This window comes from Siphateles boraxobius, unplaced genomic scaffold (assembly GCF_051911475.1).
Source record: "Siphateles boraxobius isolate OS27281-9 unplaced genomic scaffold, OSU_SipBor_1 53, whole genome shotgun sequence".
In the NCBI taxonomy this organism is placed as follows: domain Eukaryota; kingdom Metazoa; phylum Chordata; class Actinopteri; order Cypriniformes; family Leuciscidae; genus Siphateles; species Siphateles boraxobius.
This window is the reverse complement of record NW_027509175.1, coordinates 8,102,388-8,129,617: the sequence shown is the minus strand read 5'-3', so window position 1 is coordinate 8,129,617 and position 27,230 is coordinate 8,102,388. Positions and strand designations below refer to the sequence as shown.

At 37.5% G+C, this 27,230-nt stretch overlaps 3 protein-coding genes across 4 annotated transcripts in view; 2 read left to right on the top strand and 1 right to left on the bottom strand.

The window, feature by feature from the left end:
- Nucleotides 1-285: 285 nt before the first annotated feature.
- Nucleotides 286-1,293, bottom strand: LOC143714216 (ATP synthase F(0) complex subunit k, mitochondrial-like). Its single transcript, XM_077205290.1, has 3 exons — nt 1,100-1,293; nt 605-697; nt 286-442 (listed from the first exon to the last, which is right to left on the bottom strand). The coding sequence occupies exons 1-3, from the start codon at nt 1,166-1,168 to the stop codon at nt 341-343; spliced, it is 264 nt and encodes an 87-aa protein (XP_077061405.1). The 5' UTR covers nt 1,169-1,293; the 3' UTR covers nt 286-340.
- tlr2 (toll-like receptor 2) lies at nt 544-13,269 on the top strand. The gene is made up of 3 exons (XM_077205289.1): nt 544-566; nt 7,811-7,852; nt 8,189-13,269. Exons 1-3 carry the CDS (start codon nt 550-552, stop codon nt 10,554-10,556), a joined length of 2,427 nt encoding a protein of 808 aa, XP_077061404.1. The 5' UTR covers nt 544-549; the 3' UTR covers nt 10,557-13,269.
- A 4,655-nt stretch (nt 13,270-17,924) lies between these two features.
- Nucleotides 17,925-27,230, top strand: part of prkcba (protein kinase C, beta a) — a 35,432-nt gene continuing 26,126 nt past the window's right edge. Inside the window, exons 1-2 of one of the 2 annotated variants that reach the window (XM_077205324.1) lie at nt 17,925-18,290; nt 18,785-18,816. In XM_077205324.1, coding sequence (XP_077061439.1) covers nt 18,130-18,290; nt 18,785-18,816 — 193 coding nt within the window. In that variant the 5' untranslated portion in view covers nt 17,925-18,129. The remainder of the gene's footprint in view (nt 18,291-18,784; nt 18,817-27,230) is intronic. The other variant, XM_077205323.1, reaches the window with a different exon arrangement.

Here is a 27,230-nt window from a genome sequence, read left to right as displayed (position 1 = left end):
GGAAAACGTCCCCCATCTGCACTCCTAGTTTCACTAACCTAAAATCAACAGCTGTAAAATAACCACCCAATTTGCCTTTAGAACAGATAAAGCAAAGCGCTTCCAAGAAATGTACTTGACAATAAGCTTACACTGCACTCTACTGGCAAATGACTAATAAGTTAAAACAACATTGCAACTTTAATCATTTTTTAAAAACAACAACGTGTGCGTCATAAAGAAAGAAAACATCTGGCCGGTGACATGTAGAAAAACATAAGCTTCATTAACCACAGTCCTCACATATAGTGATCATAAATATTTTATTGTATTTTTAACCCCCCAAACTTTCCATTTTAGTTTATGAGGAGGCAGATGCTGTTTCATGTTCCTCCTTCCTGCTGCGTCTCAGCATGTAGGCAGCAGCTGTGAGTGCAAGAATACCATATGTGGCAAGAACAAACTGGAAAAGGGAATAAGTGGGAGAAAAAAATGACAATGAGAGAGTGGTGACGCGAGCAGGAGATGTTACTGATGTTACTGTTGTCTTTGATCAATCAACAATCTGACATGCTCTTACTGACAAGGTACTGTAATTCTTTAGTAATGAGAAACATGATCTTACATTTCTGCGTCCTTGTATTGTGTAGCTGTTAAAATGTTTCCTCCATCCAGTCAGTTCTGTTGGGGTTGGTGCTTCAATCCCAAAGAGCTGTCTCTGTCATAAAAATACACATCACAAAATATCAAGATTTGAGGCTGCCCAAAACATTTTTTTAAATTACAAAAGGAGATCCCCACACACGCTATGTACATCAAACACACACACACACACACAAAAAAAAAACATTAATTGGTAGGTGATAATATCATACTTTTATGTATACCAGGGTACTGAATAAGCATAATATGAATATGGAATTTTCATTATATACATCGTGTAGCCTAGGCCTATTTGTAAACTCTTGATATAAAGGTAGAGACACTTTCTCATGTTTTTATGAAGGACAAGGGGATATATTTCATATCTTTATACTTTATATTTTATTTATTTGATTTGATATAACAGCATGCATGGCTGCGATATGCTGAACAATTAATTATTTATTTTTTTGTCTACCTTCACTTCGCTTATAAGATGACCAAAACTTGTCAGCGGAATCCGCGTCTTCACGGGGGATGTCGGCATGACTGTAGCACAAAAAAAAAAATCTAAAACGTGTACTCTTGAAATGTTTATAAAAACTCAACTGTATCTACAAGGGCACGCTTCTGCTGTTTACAGCTGCATTTAGTTCCGGACTTTTTCAATGGCATCTTAAGCATCCAATTAAAACTCCCTTAACGTAGACTTTGAGCCAATGACTGCAGATCTGGAGGCGGGACTTAGATGTGGTTACGCAAACGAGTTAAAGCGACCGCTTTTGAATTTATGGTCAACGTCAACCTTGTAAACTTACTTGCTAAAACCTATGGTGCTAAACCGAGGTCAGAGGAAGTTATCGAGACGATGTGGTAATCCTTGGGAATCTTTTTAACTGATTTTATTTAACTTCCTCAAATGTGACTCCTGCAAGTGTCAATGTTAACCCAGTTTCCTCTGGTAAAAATGTCTTCAAGGAAAGGACACAATTAATTATTTTTTTAACCTCAGTTAGGCTACTCTCCATTTCCCAGATCCAGAATATCATTTTTTTAAGGTTTAGCCTGCAATACTGTGCGGGTAACTGACATCATTATCACTTGCTCACCGTCATGTTGTTCCTCCAAACCTGTATGAATTTCTTTCTTCTGTTGAACGCAAAATATATTTGAAAGAATGTTGGTAACCAGACAGTTGATGGTAGCCATTGTCTTCCATAATAGGCCTATTTTTTTCCTGTGGAAGTCAATGGCTAGGCTGCTGTAAACTGTTTGATTACCAACATTCTTTAAAATATCCTCTTTTGTGTTCAACAGAACATAGAAACTCATACAGGTTTGGAACAACATGAGGGGGAGTAAATTAATAATTTTCCTTTAAGGATGGCCTTGTGTTCTTCCACTAACTGGGCTAACAGTAAACACTGTTCCTCCAGTTGGGCTTTCTCGTCCTTCTTGGTTTTGATTCCATGTTTGTTACATTAAAACCAACATTCAAATAGAATGTCACCACTTAAATAGACATGCCAGCAATCAGTGTATTTGGAAAGAGTGGAATTTTTTTTATCATTCTAAGCCAATCAAATAACTTAGGACATTAACAGCATGGTAAATAATAATAAAAAAAGGATTTATCTACACATATATAGTGTGTGTGTGAGAGAGAATGGTCAAATAGGAAAAAATACACATTTAATTTCAAAGTAAAGGCTTAGAATAGACCCTATACTTGCACAACCAACCAATCAGAGTCTTCAAAAGATTGTGTCATACATAGCAACGGGGTCAGTCCCGCCTCCTCACTAAGATGAAATTTTTTGTCTTTTCCTTACTCAGAATTGCTCTCAGATCGGTCCCGAATCACTCTTAAGCTAAGACTCCTACGTAAAAAATTTTAAGCTAAATTAAGAGTTTTCTAAAAGGATTCTTAGATTCTTTAGGAATACAGGCCCAGATTATTATGATTTAATGCACACTTTTTATCATAAACTGCATGCAAGGTTTCCTTTCTGACCCATTAGCATAAAACAGGTCCAAAAGTTATACTTATAATAAAATACATTCTACATTCTTCTGTTTTATCTATCGTGATACTTATAGGAAAATAACTTAAATGCCCTGCATGCACTTCTCTTTTTGACTCATTGTTATAGGAGTCTGCATGTTTACACTAAACGTGATATATTAATTTTGCCAGTGTACTGTATATCTAAAATTTAAACAATACAGAAAGGTCGCTGTGTTGCCAACAGTTCAAATCAACTGAAGCAGAAATAGAAAAGTAGCCTTCATGTTTCTCAAGTGAATTGAGGTAGTTGTTTATGTATCATACAGGCTTATGCCTCTTTTCACCTGTCACTTATAGCGACACAAGGGAGGAGTCCTCTTGAAATTTTAGATTGTATTTTACCAGAGGAACAAAAAGGTCAAAAAGAGAAGTTTTTTTGACATGTAATATCCTGCAAGAGCAGATACAAAGAACTCATATTGTGATATTGCAATTTTTAATTTAAATGTGTAATATTATAAGCATGATGAACCCAGGATTTCACCACAGGACTCTACTATTTTGTTTTATTTTGCTAGAAAATATAAAATAAATGTATTTTATATTATAATATATAATATACACATATAAAAAAGAAAGGGTCAATTCCAAAATGGCTAAACAGTAAGCTTTTAATCATCTTAACCACAATTTATTGGTCAGGAAATTAAAAAACAAAATGTGAGCAGATGCGCTACTTAGAAAGCCATTACTGTCTATGTGAATATGGGAAGTTGTGTGTGAAAGTGAGGAATCAGAATGAAGCACAAGTTGCATGGTGATGCTCCAGAACGGGGTCTTTGAAAATCTGTTGAGAAATAAAATAAACCTTATGACCCTTATGAATAAGAATACAGTATAGGGTACTTCAAGTTCATTTTATTAAGTATTCAAGTATATTTTAATTGTTAAAGTATACTAATATCAATGTACTACTAGTAAACTTGTAAGTGTACTATTTCAATCCTTGGGACTAAATTGGCCCACTTTTTAGTATATAAATGGTTATGTTTAAGCAGTGGCATGCACAGTCCTCCTCAGGGGCAGGGGCAGAAGGACCAAAAAGGGCAACAAAAAAAAGAAGAGTTCCTTGTTTTTCTTTTCTTTTTATCCATTCTTTCCATGGCCTTTTTATGAAAAGACATTGATACAATTACATAACTAAACAAACGAAAATAGGGAAATGATGATAATATTACTAAATATTGTTTACTTTTTACCAAACAAAACAGTGAGAATCAAGAAGGTATTATGAGGAATTCATGTTTAGTTTTGTTGATGTTGTAAATGTTATGTAGGCTATGTATTATATGCATGAAAATGTTAGATATCATGAAATCAGTAACACTTTATAGGTTTCATTAGTTAAATTTGTTAACGAACTAATAATGAACTGCACTTCTACAGTATGTATTAATCTTAGTTAATATTAATTAAAATCAAAAGTTGTATTTGTTAACATTAGTTAATGCACTGACTGTGACATAGCATGAACAAACAGCTAAGATTAAATAAGATTAATACAGTAACAAATTTGTTGCTCATGGTTAGTTCATGTTACAAATGTACCTTATTGTAAAGTGTTACCATGACATCAAAGATATAAATTCCTGACATGGACTTAATTTCACTATGTAGCCTATTTCCCCAAGCTAATAACACGCTATGGCCTTGGATAAAAACGAATGACATTGTCAGACTCAGAATGCGGTTGAAATTGAGTAATACCTTTAGTATAGTTAAGCATAACTCGCATGCTGCCGCAATCTTTACAGTAGCATGGTAGGATAAATGTAACTTTACTTTTCTGTATTAGCTTAAAAGACAAGTTCGGTATTTTACACGTAAAGCCCTGTTTTAAGATAGTTTCTGATGAAATAGAACGGTTATGATTGAAATTTGGACAAATGCTGCTGTCCCGGGAATTTTCGGTTTCTGTGTTAGCAGAATTCTCGGGACAGAAGCATTTGTCCAAATTTCAATCTTAACCGTTCTATTTCATCAGAAACGATCTTAAAACAGCGCTTTAAGTGTAAAATACCGAACGTGTCCTTTAACGTTTCCTGCTGCTCCTGTAGTTTTAAGACTCGCGGCGAACTGCTGCGCGTGGGTAGGAAACTCCGCCTACCACTTCACCTCCGCCAAATGCTTCCGCCAAAAATTGTTTTATATAATATTTTTTGTATTAATATTGTTAGTGGCAATAGTGTATACTTGTATTGTTATTTATCATATTATTTATAATTATTATTATTATTATTATTTACAATTATCAGAGAGGGGCTCATTTTGAGACAAAAGGGGCAGGGGCTTGAGCAATTTTATTTTTATTAACGCTTGAATGAATTTTTTTAAAGCAACGTTTTAAACAAAAAGCGGAGAAAATCGCATTTTTGTCAAAGACTAGTTATATCGGGATGGGATTCAGAACGATGATCAAAACACATGGAGTAGATCGAGTCTACCAAAACTCCCAAAGCTTCACATTTGTTTTCCTCTTAATGGGTTCGACATTTCATTCGCTAACATTTGGCAGTTTTGATTCATATGATTTTGAATGTTTGATGATCACATTTGTTTCACATTTGCATAAGCAATCTTCTATCACTGTTTTAGCTTCTTCACCTGTGTTTGATCTGGAGATCTTGTAGCCTTCTCTTTTAGAAGATGCGTAACTTGGAAGACATTTCTCACTCATGAACTGTCTGAAGCCATTCATTTTGAGTGGAACAAAACTGACTCATCTTCCTGTAAAAAAGCTGCTGCGAGTTGGGGAAGGCGGTTCCATACCGAATTACTTTATCTACAGCATTTGTGCAATTTTTGCTAATTTCCTGACCAGTGATTTGTGATTTCAAATGGTTGGCTCGTTTCCACTGAGCGGTACGGTACGGTACAGTTCGGTACGGTACGCAATTATTTGCGTTTCCACTGTCAAAAGTTGTGAATGGTACCAAAAAGCCGAACCGTACCGTACCACTTTTTGGGTACCCTTCCGTTGGGGTACCTAGCACAGTGGTACGGTACTAAAGGGTGGAGCTAGACTCACTGCAAAACGCTGATTGGTTGACAGAGATCGTCACTTGCGCGAGGGGAATGGCAACATAAGAAACGCCATTTTTTAATATACAGTTGGAATATAATACTACGGTTATTCTTTCACGAAATGTAGTTTTAAGAGTTTTTGAGGAGAGAATGTAGTTGTTTAAAGCTCAAATCTGCGGTTTATTTATAATGATTTATGATAAATAATTTGATCCATTCTAGGCGATCACCGGGCGCTCGGCGCTCATGTTCCCCACCTGGAACAGCCTTTCCTCGGCTAGTCGTTCTGACGTTTGCCGCTGACTCTGTAGCAGCTAGTGGTAATTCGTCTTGTGTATATCTAACGGGTGATCTTTGGTCTCGTGAATCGATAATTCGTTCCCTGGCCAATCGTTTTGGCTGAGGGCTAAGTGAAGTTTCATATATTTAGGCTATAACTTTTCCGTTGTAAAGTTAACGTTAGACTAGCGCTGAATTTGTATATTTGACTGAATTGTTTGCTTTATTTCTTATTGTATAGCTTCTTGTAACGTTACCTTTTACTTATACTTTTATAATGGCTATTATTGATAGAACTGGAATTTAACAAAAAGAGATAGGGTTGAGTTTTGTCATTTTTTATTACAAGATTATCACTGTAATGTTGTTTATTGCAACATTTGTACAAATGCACATATTGCCTGGAATATGTTTAATATTTTTTTAAATTTAAACGAAAAGATGCAGGGTTGTGTTTTATATTTCGTTTTGTTATAAATAGGCTAACGTTAAACATGTATATAATCAGGTCTATACATTGCCTGAACCACATTTGTGTGCCTATAATGTTTAAAATTTATTTAAATGAAAACGAAAAGAGGCAGAGTGGTGTTTTATAACATATTTCGTTTTATTGTTGCCTAAAATGTATGCAGAACGCGCTGTTCCATGTGGTGAATTACCGGACTCGCGTCCTCAGGAGTCCTTCTGCTGAGAACCTTACATACTTGGTATTGAGAAATGCCTAATGTCGGCGCTTGTCTTCTTGTGTAAAACATGACGAGAAGCAAGGACAAGATCTGCTGTATGCCATCCATTGGTGTTTACTTTGTCGCTTTCTTCTTCGCGCGAAAATCACGTTGATCGCTTCTTTCCGGCAAACACCACGCCTATCAAGTAGGGTACTGTTGGCGGTGGAAACGCTAGCTGGATCATGGTTTACTGACCTGACCCGACCCGAACCGTACTGTACCGTACCGTACTGCTCAGTGGAAACGAGCCATAAGCGATGTGGGGTGACGTCACTTCTTGTTGAAGTTCGACGTATTGTCAAACAAAACGGAGGCTACAGTAGCTAGACCCTCCCTCCTCCTCATCCGCGCATTAACCCCCCAAATCCTTCTTGTCGTTTATTGGCTGGAACAGTTTGCTATGTTTCGTGGTGCGGTTTAGACATTTTTGAAGTGGGGTGTCTGCAGAGATCGCGTTTTATTACAGTGTGTTCAAGGGACAGGCAGCTAGCGGATAGTGAGATGTTTGCTGTATGTGACAAAAAATGTTTTGGCCTAAAAAACGTGTGACATTGCTCAGAGCACCTTTAAAAGACCACTACACATTTAGCCATTTTTGGCTTGGCCCATTTTTATTGCACATGAGCAACAACCATCTGTGAATTAAAGCTGCTATGTGGAGCGCTGCTGGGTGTGTCCTGCAATAACCACAAGAGATGTGAAGTGATGCTTTATAGTGGTAAAGTTAAATTCATGCCTTACATGAAAAGGCTAACTTCCTCTTTTCGTATCCTTAATTCTAATGCAGTGTTTAGTGAAGCGAACATAAAAACTTGTCTGAAATAGTTTTACAAAAAACTATTTGAATAAAGGCTGTGAGACGGTCTGAAAAATTATCACCCAACAAAACCTACATGTGCAGCATGTAAATATATGTACACATGCTCTGAGACTGGTCATAGAGATGGTTCCCTAAAATAATGCTGCTGAAAAGAGACACATGATTTTGTAAGTTTCGATCAGTTTCATTACCTCCTGTGACTCACACTATGTATGCATGTTTGAATTCTGTTTGTTTTCCTTTATTATGACTACTGCCAAACTGCAGGTTGCGTACAAAAGGAGGAGCAGACACAATAACAGCAGTCAGGTAATCAAATTAAAAAAAAATGGTCTTGGAATATGCAGAACTGGAAGCACCGTTTGTACTATATATAGATGTTAGATATAGATATAAAGAGTGGATTGACTGACTGACTATTTTGGAAATTAAGAACTTCTGTTTTCTGTTTTTCTGTTCTTGTGTTCCCTGAATTATAGTCTTTTTCAGGATTCTTTGATGATAAGAAAGTTCTAAAGTACAGCATTTATTTGAAATAGAATTTTGTAAAAGTGATGTAAAAGTCTTCACTACCACTTTTGATCAATTTAATGCATCCTTACTGAATAAAAGTATATACATTTTTTAATCTTTTTCTTTTTACAGGATGAGACTCTTGGGTGCGAAGGAGTCCATGATTCTTTTCATGTTGATTTTGGCTCAAGGCTTTGAGTACTCCAGGACATGTAAATGTGATCAGAAACATTTTTGCAATTGCTCCTCAAATCAACTCCAACAGGTCCCAAAGGTTCCAGTGAATGCTTTGGGCCTTGACCTGTCTTTCAATCAAATTGTGTCTATTGACATCAATGATCTCAGCCCTTATATTGCTCTGAAAACCCTAAACTTGCATGAGAACAAGCTCAAGTTTATACACAAAGAGGCATTCAAATCTCAACGTAATCTGAAAGTTCTTGATCTGTCCTTAAACAACCTGGAAAAACTGTTTTCGTCTTGGTTCCAAGAGCTCAAATCTCTTCAGCAATTGAACCTTGTAGGAAACCCATACTCCACCTTGGGACCTGGTTCCATCTTCCAGTCTCTCATTAACTTGAGGACACTGCGATTTGGTAGTCCATCGCTGAGGAAGGTACACAAGAATGGCTTAGAAGGGCTCACTCATCTGGAAGAGATGACATTTATTGGCAGTAACCTGAGATCGTATGAGAGTGGGAGCTTGAAAGCAGCCCGTCCCATCGGTTCAGTCTCTTTGAGCCTTCAGAATCTCTTTCAGAAATATCCAGAACTTGTCTCTAAGGTTCTTCAAGATGTCTCCCACCCTGAAACTCTTCTGACTATCAAAGATGTCACACTCAGAACGAGCACTTCGACAGAACCCTTCAAAGCGGCGAGAGAAGGTGGGACTAAAAGCTTGAGTTTCCAAAATAGCAGCACAAGCGATGAAGCTGTTACCTCTTTATTGCAGGTCATGGATGGTTCTCCTTTGTCTTATATTGGTTTCAAAGATTTACTTTTAGTTGGTAAAGGGTGGTGGCAGAATGCTTCTTACACACATTATGAAAACTTACATACTGTCTACGCATGTAATATTGACATCCATGGGTTCTTTAGGTTTAGTAGCATGACCCAGTTGGGATTTCTCCTGATACATCTCCATAAGGTGTCTATGATCAACAGCACAGTGTTTGTCATTCCTCGTGAAACTACTTTCTTGTTGAAAAATCTTGAATACTTGGACCTTAGTCAAAATCTCCTGTCAGACCTGACAATCGAACCGACCTTATTTACAGGTTTTGGCGCATATCAAAAACTCAACACCCTAAATGTGAGCCAGAACGTATTAAAATCTCTTGGGCTGATGTCTCGGTTGGTAACTAATCTTAAGAGGCTCATATATTTAGACTTAAGTCATAATAGTTTTGTTTCTATGCCAGAAAAGTGTAGCTGGCCAGCGACTCTCAGGTTCCTGAACCTTTCCAGCACAAAGCTACGTACGATGACTGCTTGCCTGCCTTCTACCTTGACGGTTCTGGATCTCAGCGAAAATAATCTGATGGTTTTCAACCAAAGATTTCCTCAACTTACTACACTTACATTGACAGGCAACCGATTTATGAAACTACCACCGGGGGAATTGCTTCCGAGGCTCCTTACGCTGCTTATCCAAAGGAATGCATTGCGCATGTTCAACGAGAGCTTTTTGAGGAGGTTTAAAAACCTGCAATACTTGGAGGCGGGTAACAACAATTTTGTGTGCTCCTGCGAGTTTGTATCTTTCTTCAAACAAGATGTTGGACATTTAATCACACTTCGAGATGGTCGTTCCAATTATGTGTGCGACACTCCATTCACTCTCAGAGGTTATGCTATTGAAAGTGTCAGATTGTCAATCTTCGAGTGTTATATGATCCCTGCTGTCTCAGTGCTTTGTTCTGTGATTATCATAGTGCTTGGACTTATTGTTGTCACCTGCCATAAGCTCCACGTTGTATGGTACCTGCAGATGACTAAAGCATGGATACAAGCAAAACGAAAACCTGCAGTTGGTCGACTGGTCGAAGAGCTCCGCTATGACGCTTTTGTATCCTACAGTCAACATGACGCCGAGTGGGTCGAGGAGATCCTCGTTCCAGAGCTGGAGAGCGCTCAGCCTTCGTTCGCCCTGTGTTTGCACAAACGGGACTTCCGTCCGGGCCGCTGGATCGTGGACAACATCATCGACTCGATTGAAAAGAGCCATCGGACTCTCTTTGTTCTGTCTGAGCACTTTGTTACCAGCGAATGGTGTCTTTACGAACTGGACTTTTCACATTTCCGCATAGTTGATGAGCACAATGACTCCGCTGTCCTAGTACTTCTAGAGCCAATCAAGAAGGAGACCATCCCCAAGCGCTTCTGCAAGCTGCGGAAGATTATGAACTCCAGGACGTATCTGGAGTGGCCCGAGGAAGAGGAAAAGAGAGGCGAGTTCTGGAGCAATCTGAGTGCCGCCCTTCAGAGAGATGAACGTTGAAGCCTCAAGGCTTGCCAGGTTTGTGTGACAAATACAGCCCAAAACTGGTCCAATGAACAATAAAACTCGCTAAATACCAAAACGTAATGTCTCTATGATGCATTTTCAGATTTAGTTTTATTTGCAGACCTACTGTATACATTGTTGTTATTGTAACTAAAATGGTTAATTGAAATGAAGCTGAAATAAAATATACAGTTAATATAAGATGGAAAAAATGACAAAAATGTTAATGAAAATGAGAAGTTAAGTAGAAATTTGAATTAGAAACTAAATATAGAACTGATGTATAATGTAATATAACATTTGGGAAGTTTAAAACGTCTCATTCATTAAAATGACAGCCTTTATAAGAGCATCTGCTAAATGCTTTAAGTCGAATTTACAAAGCGACAAAATGCAATGACTCTCAGCTGAGCCCTTAGGGGGTTGTTTGGATAAAACAAGTGACAGTCCTGCTTTTACTTCATACATTGTTACTTGACTGACTATTTCACATGTTGTGGTCAAAGCACTAACACTGTGAATACAAAAGGTTTGAGAAACAATATTAATTGTTGGCACAAGAAATAAAATCTTTGATTTCTTTTATTATGTAATCTTTTATTCCATGCCATGTGTTATCGGTTAAATGTGTTTGTGTAACGTGAGCTTTGACAATGGGCTGTTATATAAATTCTATTGAATTTAATGTAATGACTAACTGTTTATCTCCAGTATCATTTCTCAGCCATTATCAGTTCAGCAATTTTCTGTTACTTAAGTAAATCCTTTTAGTTTGAATCATAAGCTAATGTATGTGACAGTGAGCCTTTGCAGTGAAACTAGCAAAAATGAACTGTAATAGAATCAAATACTGAACCTTTTTTCTTCTGGTGATTTCCTTTTATCCAAATCAATAATCTATGATTTGCTCATTCTTTAACCTTTATTTAACTGAGAAAGATTTCCAATGTTTTCACTGACCAATCTAATTGTATTCTGTAAATAGAAACGTTTTGACGGCTACAACACACTCTAAACAAATTGAGACAGAGGCATGTTTACCACTGTGTCACATCATCTTTTCTTTTAATTAAACGTTTTAATAGTTTGGGAATTGAGGATACTAATTGTTAGAGTTTTGCATTGAGGAATATTTGCTCATTCTCGCCTGATACAAGAGAGCTGCTCAATTATCTGAGGTCATTGTTGTCTGATTCTCCTCTTCATGATGGGCATTATATATTTTCAATAGGAGACAGATCTAGACTACAGTACAGACATCCTCTCTACAGTAGAGTGTGTAGAAACCACTCTGTTGTAGCATGTGCAGAATGAGGCCTGGTATTGTCTTTCTTCCCAGGAAAGATGTCATCTTAATGGCAGTACAAGTCCTACAATCCCAATATACGCCTCCACGTCAATGGTACCTTCACACATATGCAAGTCAGCCATGCTGTTTGCAATGATGCGCCCATACCATGACAGATGTTTGCTTTTACACCTGTCGCTGATGAAAATCTGGATGGTCCCTCTCATCTTTTGGACTGAGAACTTGTCTGTTTTTCCCAAAAACAAGCTGAAACATGGACTCAACTGACCACAGCACACATTTGCACTGTCTTTTGGACCATCTGAGATGAGCTTGTGGCTATATTTCACAGAGTAGCATGACTGTTTCTCATGTAATGCCATCTGAGGTCTCAAAGGTCACACACGTAACAGATCTCCTGGCTTGCCCTACACAGCCTGAGATTTCTCCAGATTCCCCTGAATCTTTTCACAATATTATGCACGGTAGATGGTAAAAAAAAAACTAAATACTTTGCAATCTTGCATTGAGAGATATGATTTTTGAATAGTTTGACAATTCTCTCATGAAATTTAGCACAAAGAAATGAGCCATGACCAATCTTTGCTTGCCAAGAGTCTTCGGTATGCTCCTTTTATGCCCAAACACGACACCCTTACCCATTCACCAGCTTATAGTGGACTGTTTAAAAACTGTTTAACTTGGATATTCTATAATTTTTCACTTTTATTTTGCCTCTGTCACAACTTTTTGGAGTGTTGGAACCATCAAAATCAAAATTTGTTTAGCAAAATACAATGAAGTTGGTCAGTGAAAACATTTGTACCTTTGCCAGTTAAATAAAGGATCAAGAGAATTAACGAATCGCAGATTCTCGATTTTATGGCATTTTACAAAAACTTTTCTGGAAATCGGGATGTAAATATGACATTTTCAAATAAATTATACCGGTATATTGATAAATCATTTATATTAAAAGCTGCTAAATAACATTCTATCAAATGAGTGTAGGTTGGATAAAACATTTCTTATTAGTAGTTCCTTTAAGATATTTCTGTATATGTATTGAAATAAAAATTAGGCCTATATAAAAAAAGCGTTAATTCAATAATAAAAACAATCTGTTTTTCAGATCTTTTTCAGCAAGTCTCATGATTTACTATTAAAAATGACAGCTTTTACATACGATTTCACGGTTTTTGTCGCCACCTGTTGGATGTTTTAAGATTTGTCATTTAAGATAGAGTTTACAATTTGAAGGAACTAATTGCTATCTGTAAACTAACTCACTGTATCTGATCAGAGAAAATCCTGGTGAGGTGGTAAAGACCAGATCAGAGTGTTTGTTTCACATGTTATTTCACTATTTCTGTAATGTTCTCGCAATAAAATCTGCTTGTTCTCAGAATGAAACCCAAACCAAAGTAAATTTGTGCTATGATTTGGAAGTGTAAATCACAAGATCTCCATCTTGTACCAGTGTGGAGCTCAGCAGATGGCGGATGACTGTATCAAATGCTTCTGTTGCCAATTCAAGTGATTCAAAGAAAAAGGTTTTGGTGATTGGTGAGGGTCATACACATTTGTGTTGTCAAAGAACTGTAACCTTTGACTAAATATTACATGTTTAAATAGTGTAAATCACAGTATAGGTGTCCTTATCATTAAACTCACCGTTGACCCTTAGTGGGTTCATCAGCGAGATATTAGTGAACCTACTGCGTGAGAATTTTATTACTTGGCTCCAGAAGTATTTGCTCATAAGTCTTTACAGAGTTGCCATCAAAATCAGAGGATCTCAGGATCAGATATTTAACAATAATCTCATCTGTCAGGTTGGATGATGTGATGGAAAGCCTCATTGAGGAGATATTTTGTGTGTATTACTTATCATATATGATACAGTAAGCTCATTGGTCAGCAACTGAATCAAGACACCGCAAAGAAACAAATTCCACCAGATCACGGCAGGTTGTCATTTTTATTTTCACACTTTTCACTCTAGTGAAGATTTCTTATATCAATTACGGTGTACATTTAATATTTATAAACACTTCCTACTGTGACAACTAGCCCCGGTCACCCAAATACATGAATTCATTTGCAGACATCTGTGGGTCAACTTCTGGATGGAATTTGTCTCCTTTTAAGGATTGGTCTCTTATGTTTTAGCATCTGTTAAAGGGCAGATTTAATGTCAATGGAAAGGGGAACTTGCTGCAAAAATGAAAGAACAAGTGGGAGGTTTCTACTGTTCCTCATTCAGTCATTGTATGCTTTGCTCTTATACAATAATTGCATGGACAGTCCCATTGATGGTCCCTGGGGTTAAGTTTCTTACTCAAGGGCATAATGGCGAACTGAACTCTTATTCATAAGTCACCACTATTGGTTTAGATCATAGACCATACAATCTTAAAAATATAGGTTCTTTATTGCCATTTTGGGCCCATGAGGAACCTTTAACATCCATGAACTTTTCCATTCCATTTATAGTGGGAATGTATTCATTAGATTTTTTAAATTTTCTTCAAACTAAGAAAAAAATGGTTATTTTAAGAACTGTTCACTGAAAGGTTCTTTGGGGAACAAAAATGTATCTACTACAGGTATTGCTGTAAAATAAAACGCCATCAAGAGACTGATCAGGTTGTTTTGTGTCTGTCACGATCAATGTATTGAATCTCTTCATTTTACGGCTTCAACCACAATGTTTGCATCAAATGCTGCTGGAAAGCGAATCGAACAATTATATTCTTATATAAGTGCTACTCGTTCAGAAAGGACCTATTTAAGTGAACATAAAATACTTGGCCTGAAAAACAACCAAGCCATCAGTTTAAAAAACAAATTAAGAACAAATGTTCTCAGGCATGAAAATGTCTTCCTTAGAAACTAGACGAGTTACCACCCCTTCTGCACATATTATGAGGTGATTTGCAAAATGCACAAAGCTTGTTTTATTTTAAACAGATTATACCGGTTTGAGTGCCAGAAGTTCTCAGAAAACATGTCTCACTAACATAACACAGTTAAAAAGAAAAGATACTTGAGATGCCTTTTGGGGCTCATCAGATTGCTACACTTAACCATTTCAAACCAGACTATCTTTGAATAACTTATAAGGTTTCCTAAGATTTCATCATGACTTCAGAATCTTAAAGTGGAAGCTTCACGCACAATTGAATCTTTAAGTTCCTGCAAGAAGTTTAAAGACTGTCCTCCAGTGAGCCCATCATGAGGGAAAAGGTCCCTGAGGCACCAAAAATATATACACTGAACTTCCTTGAGTTCTTAAATATTCCACATATTATCTACTGGAATTGTGTTTAATTGGAATTACTGTGTTAATGTTACTAACGTTAATAAATGGCATAACTGCGTTAACCTCTGAATTACCAGGTGATTCTCATCTTGAATTTGATAAAACATTCACACAAGTCTTTCCATATTAAAAAAAAGAAGAAAAGTTGAAATGTGACTGGGAGAGTTGTAAAATTACTTTCACATGTAGGGGAAAGTGGGGTGAGTTGAGCCAGTTTTTACTCAAAGTGACTTTGAAGTGAGGCCATGACAGTAATGCCTTCAACTTAAGGATGTACATATATTTCAGGATGTGGTGCATCCCTGAGAACAATAACTTTGGGTCTGAAATAAATTGTTTCAGAAATATAGCTTTTGGGGAAAAAGTGGTCTCGTGGCACAACTTGCCTGGTGCGGGGCAAGTTGTGCCTTTGGGGGGAATACTTTGGGGTAAATTGTGCCAGTGATTTCTGAAGTAAAACAGAACATTGTAATGTTACGAACTGTAATGCTATATGAAAGCAAGACAAATTCAATACAAAAATACTAATGTAAGGTTCATTTGGATATTTGGATACCCTATTAAACTGTTATAATAAGTCCACTTAAATACATAATAAATGATATTTGTGAATGAAGGCTTTGGCAATAGATGCCTGTTGACATACATAGAATGTGTTGTCTGGGCTGTCTGTCAATTATGTAACATATAAGAATAAAGTGACTAGGCTAATTTCTAAACATCCTATTGTGATTTAGGCCACTTAAAAACTTAAAACTTCTCTTTAATAACATAGTGCAAATTCAAAACTGAATCAAATCAGTGTTAGCTAAATTAAACAAATGGCAGGTAGGCCTAAGTCAAACACTGATGAGGCATGCCCATCTCCTCACTTCTCCAGATTATCCCCTGTGAGTATGTAGGTCTAGGTGGTCTGGCCTACTACTTAACATCCCACTATTCAATGCTGCAGGGGAATATAAACTTCTGCTCCCTTTTGCCTGTACCACCAAGTTTTGGTCTAAAAGGATGTCACATAGTTTAAGCGCTAAAATGTAAGAGTACAATGTACAATTACAAATTAATAATATGTTGAAAATAATTATAAGTGGAGGTGCCACTTGCACAATTTAACCCAGGCCCTTTGGCACAAATCACCCCAGACCCACAAGTTTGGAAAAACTAGCATGATCCAGCAGTTAAGAGCTAACATCATGCTAACTCTATAGACTCATTGTGTATCCTGCTAAAGCCCTAAAACATGTGTGAAATGTTTTCAAACTTGTCAATAATTGTTCAGACACTACAATCAAAAAACCTTAATCATAGAAATTTTACTTTGAAAGGAAAAAAACAGTTTTTTGAGCTAAAATGTGCTTACATCTCATTCCATGTGTCTCTCTTCTTTGGAGGATATGTAAAATGGATGGCTTTCCAAAATGATGTGGTCACATGACCAATTTCTTCTATGGTTTTCCAAAAACAAGGGGTGGATCAACTTGCCCCCTGGCACAAATCACCCCACTCTCCCCTACTTCTGTTGAACCCACAAAGATTGCACAATATGGGATAGTCTATTAGCCGACATCTGACATAATTGCAAAAATGACTAACAAGCACTCACACACTCTATGTAATGTTTTTAAAGTTGTTAGCCTGTGTTTTATGTCTTAGTTGTATTTTTTTATTTATTTCTATTGGTGTTTTGAATGAAATATCTTATATGTATACCATTTCAAATGAAAATAAACTGAGGGGCAAGGTAATGATGGGAGTAGACCAACTGTTTTTGTCTACACCTACAAGTAAATTTGATTTAAATTCATCCACGACATTTAAAGCGTCCATGTTTTCTATAAGTGTTACCAGTAGTGCTGGTATTAATTGCATTGTAGGCTAATCCAGTAGTGGTATTTTAACAATGGCAGCGCTTCTTGTACTTGACATTCATTTACACAGTTTTGGGATAAGCAGTAGATTTTTAAAGCACATCTACATGTATGCATTTGACAGAAGTTTATAAGGTTAAAGGTATACACATTATCAGTTAATCCCATGCATTCGCTGGGAGTCGAACTCATGACCTTGGGGTTGCTCTATGTAAATGCTTAAAAGGTTTCTGCCAAAATACTACAATTGTTTCTATTGTACACTGGGTCAAAATTTAATGTAAAGAACTGGCAGCGGAAAAATACTTAAAGTTTACTGAAAATTTAACACAATTGCATATTTAGCCACACAATTAGGGTAACACGACACACGACACTAACACAATGTAGTCCTACATTAATTCAGTATAAAACACACCAGTGTAATAACTGATAATAAAATAAGAAATCCTCACGTTAGTGCAGGGAATTCAGGGAATGCCCTTTTCGCAATAAAGGCGATATTCTTTTACTAAAAGTCAATATAGCAATTTTTAAATAAAGAAGCTTACTGCATAACATCAAGTTTAATACCATTTATTGCTCATTTATGGGAACTCCTTCAGTGAGCTTTCCAGAAACCTCGTGTTAATTCCAATTCAGTAGTTACAAATAGTAATGTATATTTTTTAAGCATATTCGCAGGAAGCTACGGTTGCCATGATAAATAATTGCAATGCGCCAAAGCAAGTGTGCTGTGCGTCTGGCGCTCGATCACTAACAAAAAATAATAACAGTTTCCTTGGAAGTGATTTTTACACGGATTTGTCAATCAGGATGCACGATCAAAATGTTTCTCTCAACCGCAATAGTCATTCATTTCAAAACGGCCGTACGAAGGGGGGCGTGGTTACAGTCTCACTGAAGCACCGCTACCCGCGCGCTCCACCACCACAACAGTCAGCTGGGGAGAGGCAGGCGTGTGCGCGCGCGCGTGCCGACCAACCGGGAAGCGAAGCGCAAGCCGAGAAAGACCCCGTTCAACCTCAACGGCGCAGGCTACAAGTCGAGGAGATTTTTACCCACTACATCCATTCCGTCCCCATCATGGCCGACCCAGCGGCTGTCGAGGGCGAGGGGGCCGCGCGAGGCTTTGCCAGGCAGGGCGCGCTGAGGCAGAAGAACGTGCACGAAGTGAAGAACCACAAGTTCATCGCTCGCTTCTTCAAGCAACCGACCTTCTGCAGCCACTGCACCGACTTTATCTGGTGAGTATTGGAGGACGTTGAGGTGTTGTTGTACACACACGGCTGCGAAGGGCACAGGTGACTCACTTGATGCTCGTGAGAGGAAAAACACTAAAGCGTTTGAACACTCTCAGATATCCGCAGTGGTGTCAACACTGAACAAAGACGCCGACGGAAAAGACAAGCGCTTCGCGCAACGAGTCCAACGCAATGCTGCACCTCTACAAGATATTTAGCCTATACGTCAGTGCATTTGTATCTTTACGCATTTGGGTCATTCGTAGCACATTTATTTAAGCGCTTCTCTTCATTAGGATACATGTTACAGTGTCTATCACTATAATTAAATTCCTCGCGCTATGATTAAGCCATCACTATCATCATCCTTAGAGATTAATTTAGCGATTTTGCGGAATATGGCGCGCGCTTGCGCGTCTTGCTGCTGCGCGCAGAGGAATGCGTCCAGATTTGCTTTCTGTGCTGTAATTTCTCACACAGTCTCGCCTCTTTTTCAGGGGTTTCGGCAAGCAAGGTTTCCAGTGTCAAGGTAAGACTCTTTGGCCCCCTAGAGATTTGAGTCTTCTACATTTTTAGTGTCTCCAACTCTGTTACATGATTAGCAGTGTTGCAAACATGAGTTCATGGTTCTTTCAATTCATTTGCGTGTGTTTGAGGAAGAAATACAGAGAAGCTTTTTTGGTTTCTAGTGATGGGTTGAAGAGATTACTAGTGACAGTTGGTGTTGTTGAACTATGGGAGGGGAGACCATGGCTAGTTGTCACAGCAAGCACATACTTTGTACGTAACTATTTTACGTTCTGGCCAATTCCTATAAATTCGTACAATTTCACCCATATTTCAGTACAATCTGAAGGTTTACCCCTAAGGTGGACCCTTATTTTTGTACAAATCACAACATATGAACTACAAATTCAAGCATAAAGAGTTACATTTTCTCATGTGATCACTGCTTCTCATGAGAAGTTGTCACTGCTTATATGCCAATGAGTATTTCCTATTTATTATTTCTGTATTGGCACATACCTTAAAGTTTTAGCTGCAAAAGTTATTGCACAATTACACAAAAAACTGCTGCTAGAGAAAACCATGTGTAATTGAATTGAACGTTTGCCCTTTACTTGGTGTGATTGAGTATAACCCTTGGTGTTAATATTCAGAAATTAAATGCAATATTCAGGCAGTGTTGCCATGAATGTCAAAGCCTGAACTGCAATTGTAATGGCATTTGGCAGCCTTATCCTGAACACTTCACCTCCTACTCAGTTCATTAATGGGCTGTTAAAAACGCATCATCCACAATTACTAGATTACAGTGCTACTTACTAAGACACCGAATACATAGTAGCGGAAACTGGGGCTAGTTGTCTCACTGTTTACAATCATGAACATTTCTTACTTAAATCAGCTAAAAAAGCATTAAAATGACAAACTTACTTCAGCCACATAACAAACACCAGCTACTACGATGTAAAGAACTGCTTTGTCTGCCACAGGTGAAACTAAATAAGCAAGATACAGATGATTTAGACCAATCTATTAGTAATTAATGAATCAAGATACCCCACCCTCTGCACACATCTGTCAGAAAAAGAAGGAAACCTTGCTGTGGATTTTCTCCATTTATTGTATGAAATTGTACAATTTTATTGTATGAATCATTCAGTTAAAGTCTTCTTTGATCAAAGTAAAAAAAAAAATATTGCTACATTTTAAATGTTTAAATTCTACGATGAACAGTAAGGATCTCGCCGCTTTGTGCCGCTCAGCTCAGATAGATCTCAGTAGTGACTGTTATATTTAAACATTACACCACAATTAATACACTGAAATTGTCATCTGTGTGTTTTAGCATAATGAGTTCTGTACAAATGGCCTGCTTGGCTTGTCTGCGGAGATAACGCCTTGTTCCCATGTTTCCTGCCTCCACATGGTCTCCAACAAATTCTAAATTTATGGAATTGATTAGCATATTTTATCACACTTAAAGAGACATCTCTCTTCCATGGCTCTTTATCTTTGCAGTCTCTAATGTTGAGTACTGTACTGAATTTGTTTGTTTTTTTGTTTTCTCTCGGTCAAAGTCATTCCTTAATTTTCTAATAGTTCATCACTCTGAAATCATCATCTGTATACGAAAGCTTGCCAACGTTAAGTCTTGATCTTTTTTACATCATCTAATGCAATTTTTTAAAGTATATTATTGGCATGATACCAATTTTAAATAATTGCTCTATTGCATAGCCAGCCAGGACCATTGCTGATGCAGCGATATGTTAACAGTTAATGTTGATCATTTACTTTGTGGACAGACACACACACACACACACACACACACACACACACACACACACACACATATATATATATATATAAATGCAACTGTAAAAGAAATAAAGATTGATTAAACAAAGAAGCATAGATCTGGCCTCATCCTGTAAATGTTCCCTCTATGCACATGTGCAGATTGAAAAGAGTGAGATAGAACAGCCTGCACTTTCCCTTGTGCCAACATTACATTTCTGTATTCATGCAAGAATCATTGTAATAATTAAGTCGTTCATGTGGGCATTTAGTTGATTTTTAAAGACACTTTTGGTCTATGTCTGTTAGCTTCATCCATATGATAGTGTACTCCTAAAAATTCAAAAATGTTTTTGTTGGGAAATGCATCAACTAAGGAGAGAAAACAACGTTTGTCTAGTGATTTCATGGGTTCTTTAAATTCATAATGCAAATACTAACAGGTAAAATGTACATAAGACTAACATAAGATTCACGTCCCATCTCTCATACATGATAATAAAATATATTTTTCTTTTTTGTGTAAGTATTTGTATTTGGTGAGAATAAAAAATAGAAGGTAAGAGAGGAGATCAGAGCAGTGTATCCCTGACCTGCTTCTGGTAACAAAGGGATGTGTTTTAGACCAGCACAACAGCTATTTTTACCATTTAATTTCACTGGCAAATACTTGCAGACTGAAGTGAAGAGAGAAAGAGAATGAGAATGCAAACATGAGGTTGAAGTGAAGACTACTGTTCAATTAACCAAGACTTGCTTGACATAAAGCTTATATTAATGCCTTTGTTACAGCTGCAGTCAAATACAATGCTTTTTAATAATACTAGCACATTAATTCAATAATTAACGTCTTTGATATTTCTACCACTGCCAAACAGGTACTTGATGTGCACCTGCGTGTATGTAAATCTATAAACCCAGGTTCGTATTAAATTACACAGTCATGAACAACATGGAACAGTGCCAAAATGTGATGTTTGAAAAAAGAACAGTAGCTGTCATTGTCATAAATTTCTGTTATCAATCCAATTTTTATCATTTATATGCAAGTTTAGGGTTTAAAAATACGCATATACTTTGAGTGGAGTAAAAAGCTGTCTGAAATGTAAATAATCCATTAGCAAAAATGTGTGCAAAAACCTCGGGTAATCATATACATTAGGCTGCAAAAAAACACACATAAATTATCAGTATTTTAGTGTTTGCCATTCCATGAAGTCTCTTCTTATGGTCACTTCTTCAGTTTGTTTTGTTCACTCATTTGTCTAATGAAGCTTGTCAGACCTAAAAAATATTGCCACTAGACGGTAACATTTAGTTTACAGTCACATTATAAATAAATGTGCACAACTAATGGGACATTGGATGCAATGTTTGGAAATGTTATGATAGTTACTGCATGGACACTGAGGTTGCTTGGTGAGTTTTAAAGGGACAGACAAACTGATAGCAGGCCTTTGCTACAGAACCCTGTCATCACTGACTGCATGAACCTTCTGTAATCACACAGCTGTAATGACTGGAGGGCAATAATTGAACGCAAAGATATAATTAATAAGGACCTTGACTCTAATTAAGATGCATGTAGCTGTGGGATTTAAGAGATTCCATAATGAATGTGTGTGAAGTCCTATTTTTGCGATTTGTATGCTGTGTACATGCACTGTCTGTAATTCCTTTTATTGGTAGTGACTGCTAGGACAAGCATCACAAGGCATTTTAACAAACCCCTAACCCTAAAGTTAGGGGTTCTCAATAAATTTCAAAGCTGATTTTAAAGTCAGCATGAAACAGAAGCTAGTCTTTTCTTCCCTATTGTGACACTGCCCTGCCAACAAAAAAAGAGTCACTGTTTGAATTTAAATAGGCTCATGTTTGAGAGTTTAGGATTGGAACTAGTGTTGTCAAAACACCCGGTACTTCGGTACAAATTCGGTACTAAAAAATTTAAACCGTTACGGTACCACTTTTCTTAAGTGCAGGTGGTACCGAAGTACCGGGTTAATCCGGCGACATGGCGACCGGCGATGCTGCTAATGTGGTGGCTCTGAATCCACTCATTGACAAGAAAGGTGGAAAGAGCCACATATGGAAATATTTTGAATTAGGCTAATGTCACGTTGCCATAAGGGGCCGTTCACATAGCGTGTTTTTTGCACGTGCAAATTTTTTATTTCAAATGTAGGCACGTAGCATGTGCGCTCATAATAGAAGCGGCGTGCTGGCTTTTCCAGGCGCGCCTTTGTTCATGGTTGCATAGCAAGGATAGACACCAGGGGAGAGCAAGCGCTTGTGGAAAGAAGGAGAAAGTGGTGCGAACTGATCCGATCAATGCTATTGGTCTCTATTAAGTGAAGCATGAGCTTCAGCGTTACCCATATGCGACGCATTGCTGGTCAGCTGAGCCTTGAAAAGTGGAGCTCAAAGTTAAAAAATTATTAACACCTTGTGTCATTGCATCTATCTTTTAATGAATCAGCGTTTTTGAACGTGTTCGTTGAATGAACGGTCATGACTCACTCAAAGATAGTCCGTTGCCGAAACAATGCTGCGTGCTGAGTGACAGCCTTTCAATGCGCAGAGACGCTGTTTAGTTTCGATTACATTGGTTACTGAAAATGACGTCGTTTTGTGCATGCTGACCACATTGTAACACTTTATATAGCAACAAATAAATAAATGGCAATACTGCATATCGCGCTATCGAGTCACTCAAAATGACCGCAAGGGAAATTCCTTCACCGCGACAGCCCTAATAAAATGCTGCCCTGTAGCCTACAGCAATGATCAGCTGTTCGGCCATGCTTTCGATGTTGTTACGGAAAGGCCGAAGCTGATCGGTTGGTTTTTGTCACATGACCTGTGGAGATGAGATGTTGAGATGTTTTCATCACACCGTGGCATAGCCTTCATTTGAAATAATGAATTTGCATGCACAAAAAATGCGATAATTGAACGGCCCCTAAAGTGGTATCGGGTGCAGTTGTATCGGGGTAGTTTTACGAGCACAGTATCGGACCGACACCCGAGTACTGGTATCAGTATCGGTGCATCCCTATTTATGTCATTAATATCAGTCCATCAGAAAAGCAGTTCTAGGCTTAAGGGCATTGCACACTGAGTCCGAAATTTTTGTATTCGTTTTTTCGTATTCGTGATTCGGTGGCTCTGAATTGTCAAAACACCATTAAAACACATTCAAACTGCTTGCTACGGATGCGAAAATCGCAGAAAATCGAACCCGATCCGTTTTTTTTTATGATGGACGAAAGTTTCGTAGACAGTGTCAGTGTGCAAGCGTGATTGACATAACGTGAGGTCGTTTTTTTTTTTTTTTACGTGCGAAAATTTCGGATGCGAATTTCGGATTCAGTGTGCAATGGCCTTTATTCTTGGCTGGATAACTCTTAGCAGGTTTAAAAAGCCCTTTTAAAATTAAATATGAATGCAGTTTTGGATTAAATAAAAGTACAGTCAAGTCAAATAAAACACGTTTTATCTCCTGTATAGTTTGGTAACACTATACAATAAGATACCATTCATTAACATTACTTAATGCTTTATCTAACATCAACACATTGATCGAACAAATATATTTTTACAACATTAATTAATGTTTGTGAATGTTATTTAATACAAACACTTGATTGTGCAACATTATTGCAGTGATTCTTATGTTTCTAGCTTGTTATATGTTTGGCAACCGTACTTTTGACCCTAATTGATGGATTGTGTAGCTTTTCATTCTTAAACAACTCTTCCATGTAGGAAGACACTTCAATGCCATATTCCAGGATGACAATGTCAAATTATGAAAGAATTGGTCGGGAACATGAAGAATCATTTTCATACATGACTTTGAGTCCAGATCTTAAATTCATTGAAAATCTTTGGGATGTTCTAGAGGAGACTTTACATAGTGCTGAATTCTTGCATTGTCATTACAAGATCTTGACCAAAAATTGATGCACCTCTTGATGGAAATAAATGTTGTGATGCTATTTCCATCAAGAGGTGCACCAATAATTTCTCAGTTAGAACTGTTGCCAAACATATAAAGCCCGGGATACACCAAGCCGACGATGGGCCGTTGGGCAATGTCGCACCGTTTTTGAGCTTCGGCCAATGTAGTTTTCCGGGTGTGTTCCGCACCGTTGGTTCTAGTCTGACGCCGTCTGTTTTTTTTGGGCCGATTCAACATGTTCTAATGTTACGTTACATGTTCAAAGACGTCAAAACGGTACAAATAGAAGGCTGTTCTAATGTTACGTCATCTTACCTGAGTGTTCCTTGGCGAATATTTCAATATTAACATGAGCGGAGTGGAATAAAGAAAGTGTTTAGCAGGACTGATATTCAAAACGGTAAGCACGCACTGCTTTGTTTATGGTTTGTGTATCTTCAGCCTGCATTGTCGGTTTCCCTTTTTGAATGACGAATATAGATGAATATATCTGCAGAAATAGACAGTTGTCTCATTTACACGTATGCACAGAACACGCATTAGCTGACAGTCGTCTGTACGTTAGTGCTCTCGTTTGTTCAAGTGCAGCTTTTTCCCCCGACGCAGGCGACGCGAGGCGATAAGTCAGCTTTCATCAGCGCTAGTTCTTTGGCGTCGGTTTGGTGTGTCCCGGGCTTAACATGCTAGAAACTTAATAATCACTGCAATAATGATCCTATCATAGACTCTTAAGCATTTGTCTATTTGAATCCAAACAGCAACTTTGTATAATGTAAATGACAGTGTACACCCAAGTGAAACGGCTTCTCGAACAAGAAAAAAAAAATGTTGGGCAGAATTTGATTTTGTCCATTGGGAATTGATTGGATGGTTGTGGTTTGTTATTGCTGTGATGTCATGTGAGTGACAGGTTGTCCTGCTCTCGCTCTAGTAAACATGTTATCAGAGAAGAGATGTCGCAACTAAAGGGAGGCAAAGTTATTTTCATTAAAGATTGTTACAAGAAATAATGATATGCTGTGCACTGATCAATTATTTATAATAAATCCTGCAATATTCCATTTAAAAAAAGTATTTCCTGCTGACTTCAGGCTTATTTTGTTTATTTTTGTATGATGTTGGATTGCCACTAGATGTCCAATGTAAAATCTGTTTCTTAAAGGTAAACCAGTTTCTAAACATTGTCCTGCCAGCAGCATGATAAACAAAACCGTCATGTAAATATTGAATATATTATATGCAGAAAACAATAGTAGAGCAAGCACTCTGATGATTTAAATCACTGAAGCTGTCACTGCAAATTTTACAATGTTTGAGCTCGCTGCCTGTGCGAGCAGAGTTATGGACTTCTGAAAATGTTTCCATTATAATCAATGAAGCTGTCTGCATTGCAATTAATCTTTTTATTTACTCTACACAGTTCTTGATGATTTTTTTGTTGTCATGAATCCAAAAAAATTCCTTTCGCTTTGGTATTAAGGCTACTGGTGTTGTGTGATGTTCCTTTAGTACTCGTTTTCATGTGCCAGTCCGACTTGTGCAGCTCTACCTTTATTTAATGAACTCCCATATATGTTCATTCTCAGATCTACGTAATTTGGCTTGCTTCTACCAAACAACTTTTGAATTTGGACCAACATAGTTTGATTTGATTGGATGCATAGCCTTTGACGTCAGGAAATGTGTAGCATTTCTCTTCCCTTTTAAACTTTGCCCATTTATTTTTTTATATCCTAACAGTGCATAATAAAATTATTAGATTAGATGCATTTTATTATGTTCATTTAGCATTTGTATTGTCACAGTAGATCTGCAACCCATTTTTGGGTCGTGACCCACCAGCAGTCAAACTTACATTGAAGGACGGATCTGAGCCACATCTAAAGTCTACCTATGCAAGAGCATATTTTCTATCACTGCTATGCAATATGTTAGTGTTTTGGATGCACCAAATGTTGAACTTCTAAACACTGTGCAGGTTCAAACTTGCTTATTTACCAAAGAAAACATGTCAAAGACGTCAAGGTTGGAAAGTGTATCTTATCAAAACAGTGCACCAATGCGTAGGTGTGAGATGGCGAAGCTGTGTCACTTAAATTGTCTCTGGTCAAGAATAAAGTTTGAAATCAAACAAATTTGACAAATTATATTGCAAGATGTCTGTAACATAGGACAATAGAAATATAACTTCTATAAAAAGTTGTTAGAAAAATATCCATATTTAAAACTTTATAAACTATAATCCCTGGCTTCCGTCAACAGCCGTACTTGCGTTTACGAGAGAGTCCAGTTCCGGTCTAAGGGTGACCTCTGACCCAACATAGGACATTCATGTAGTTTGTAATTTTTCTTTAAAACTTCTCGAGTTCGACTTCTAATTTGTGACAGGCATTTTGTTTTGCTCTGTCACCCTTCCGCTGGAACTGGACTCTCTTTATAAAGGTTTAAATTGCCCCTATTATGCTATTTTAAAGTTTCCTAATGTTGTTTTGGAGTCTCCTACAACAGGTTTACATGGATTAAAGGTCAAATAACTGTTTAATTTCCTCATAATATTCATTAGCACATCATCACATTTTCAATGATTCTCAAACAACTCGTCAGATGAATCAATCTCTCTAAATCCCTCCTTTCCGCCAGCTACTCTGCTCTGATTGGCCTGATAGCTCAGTCTG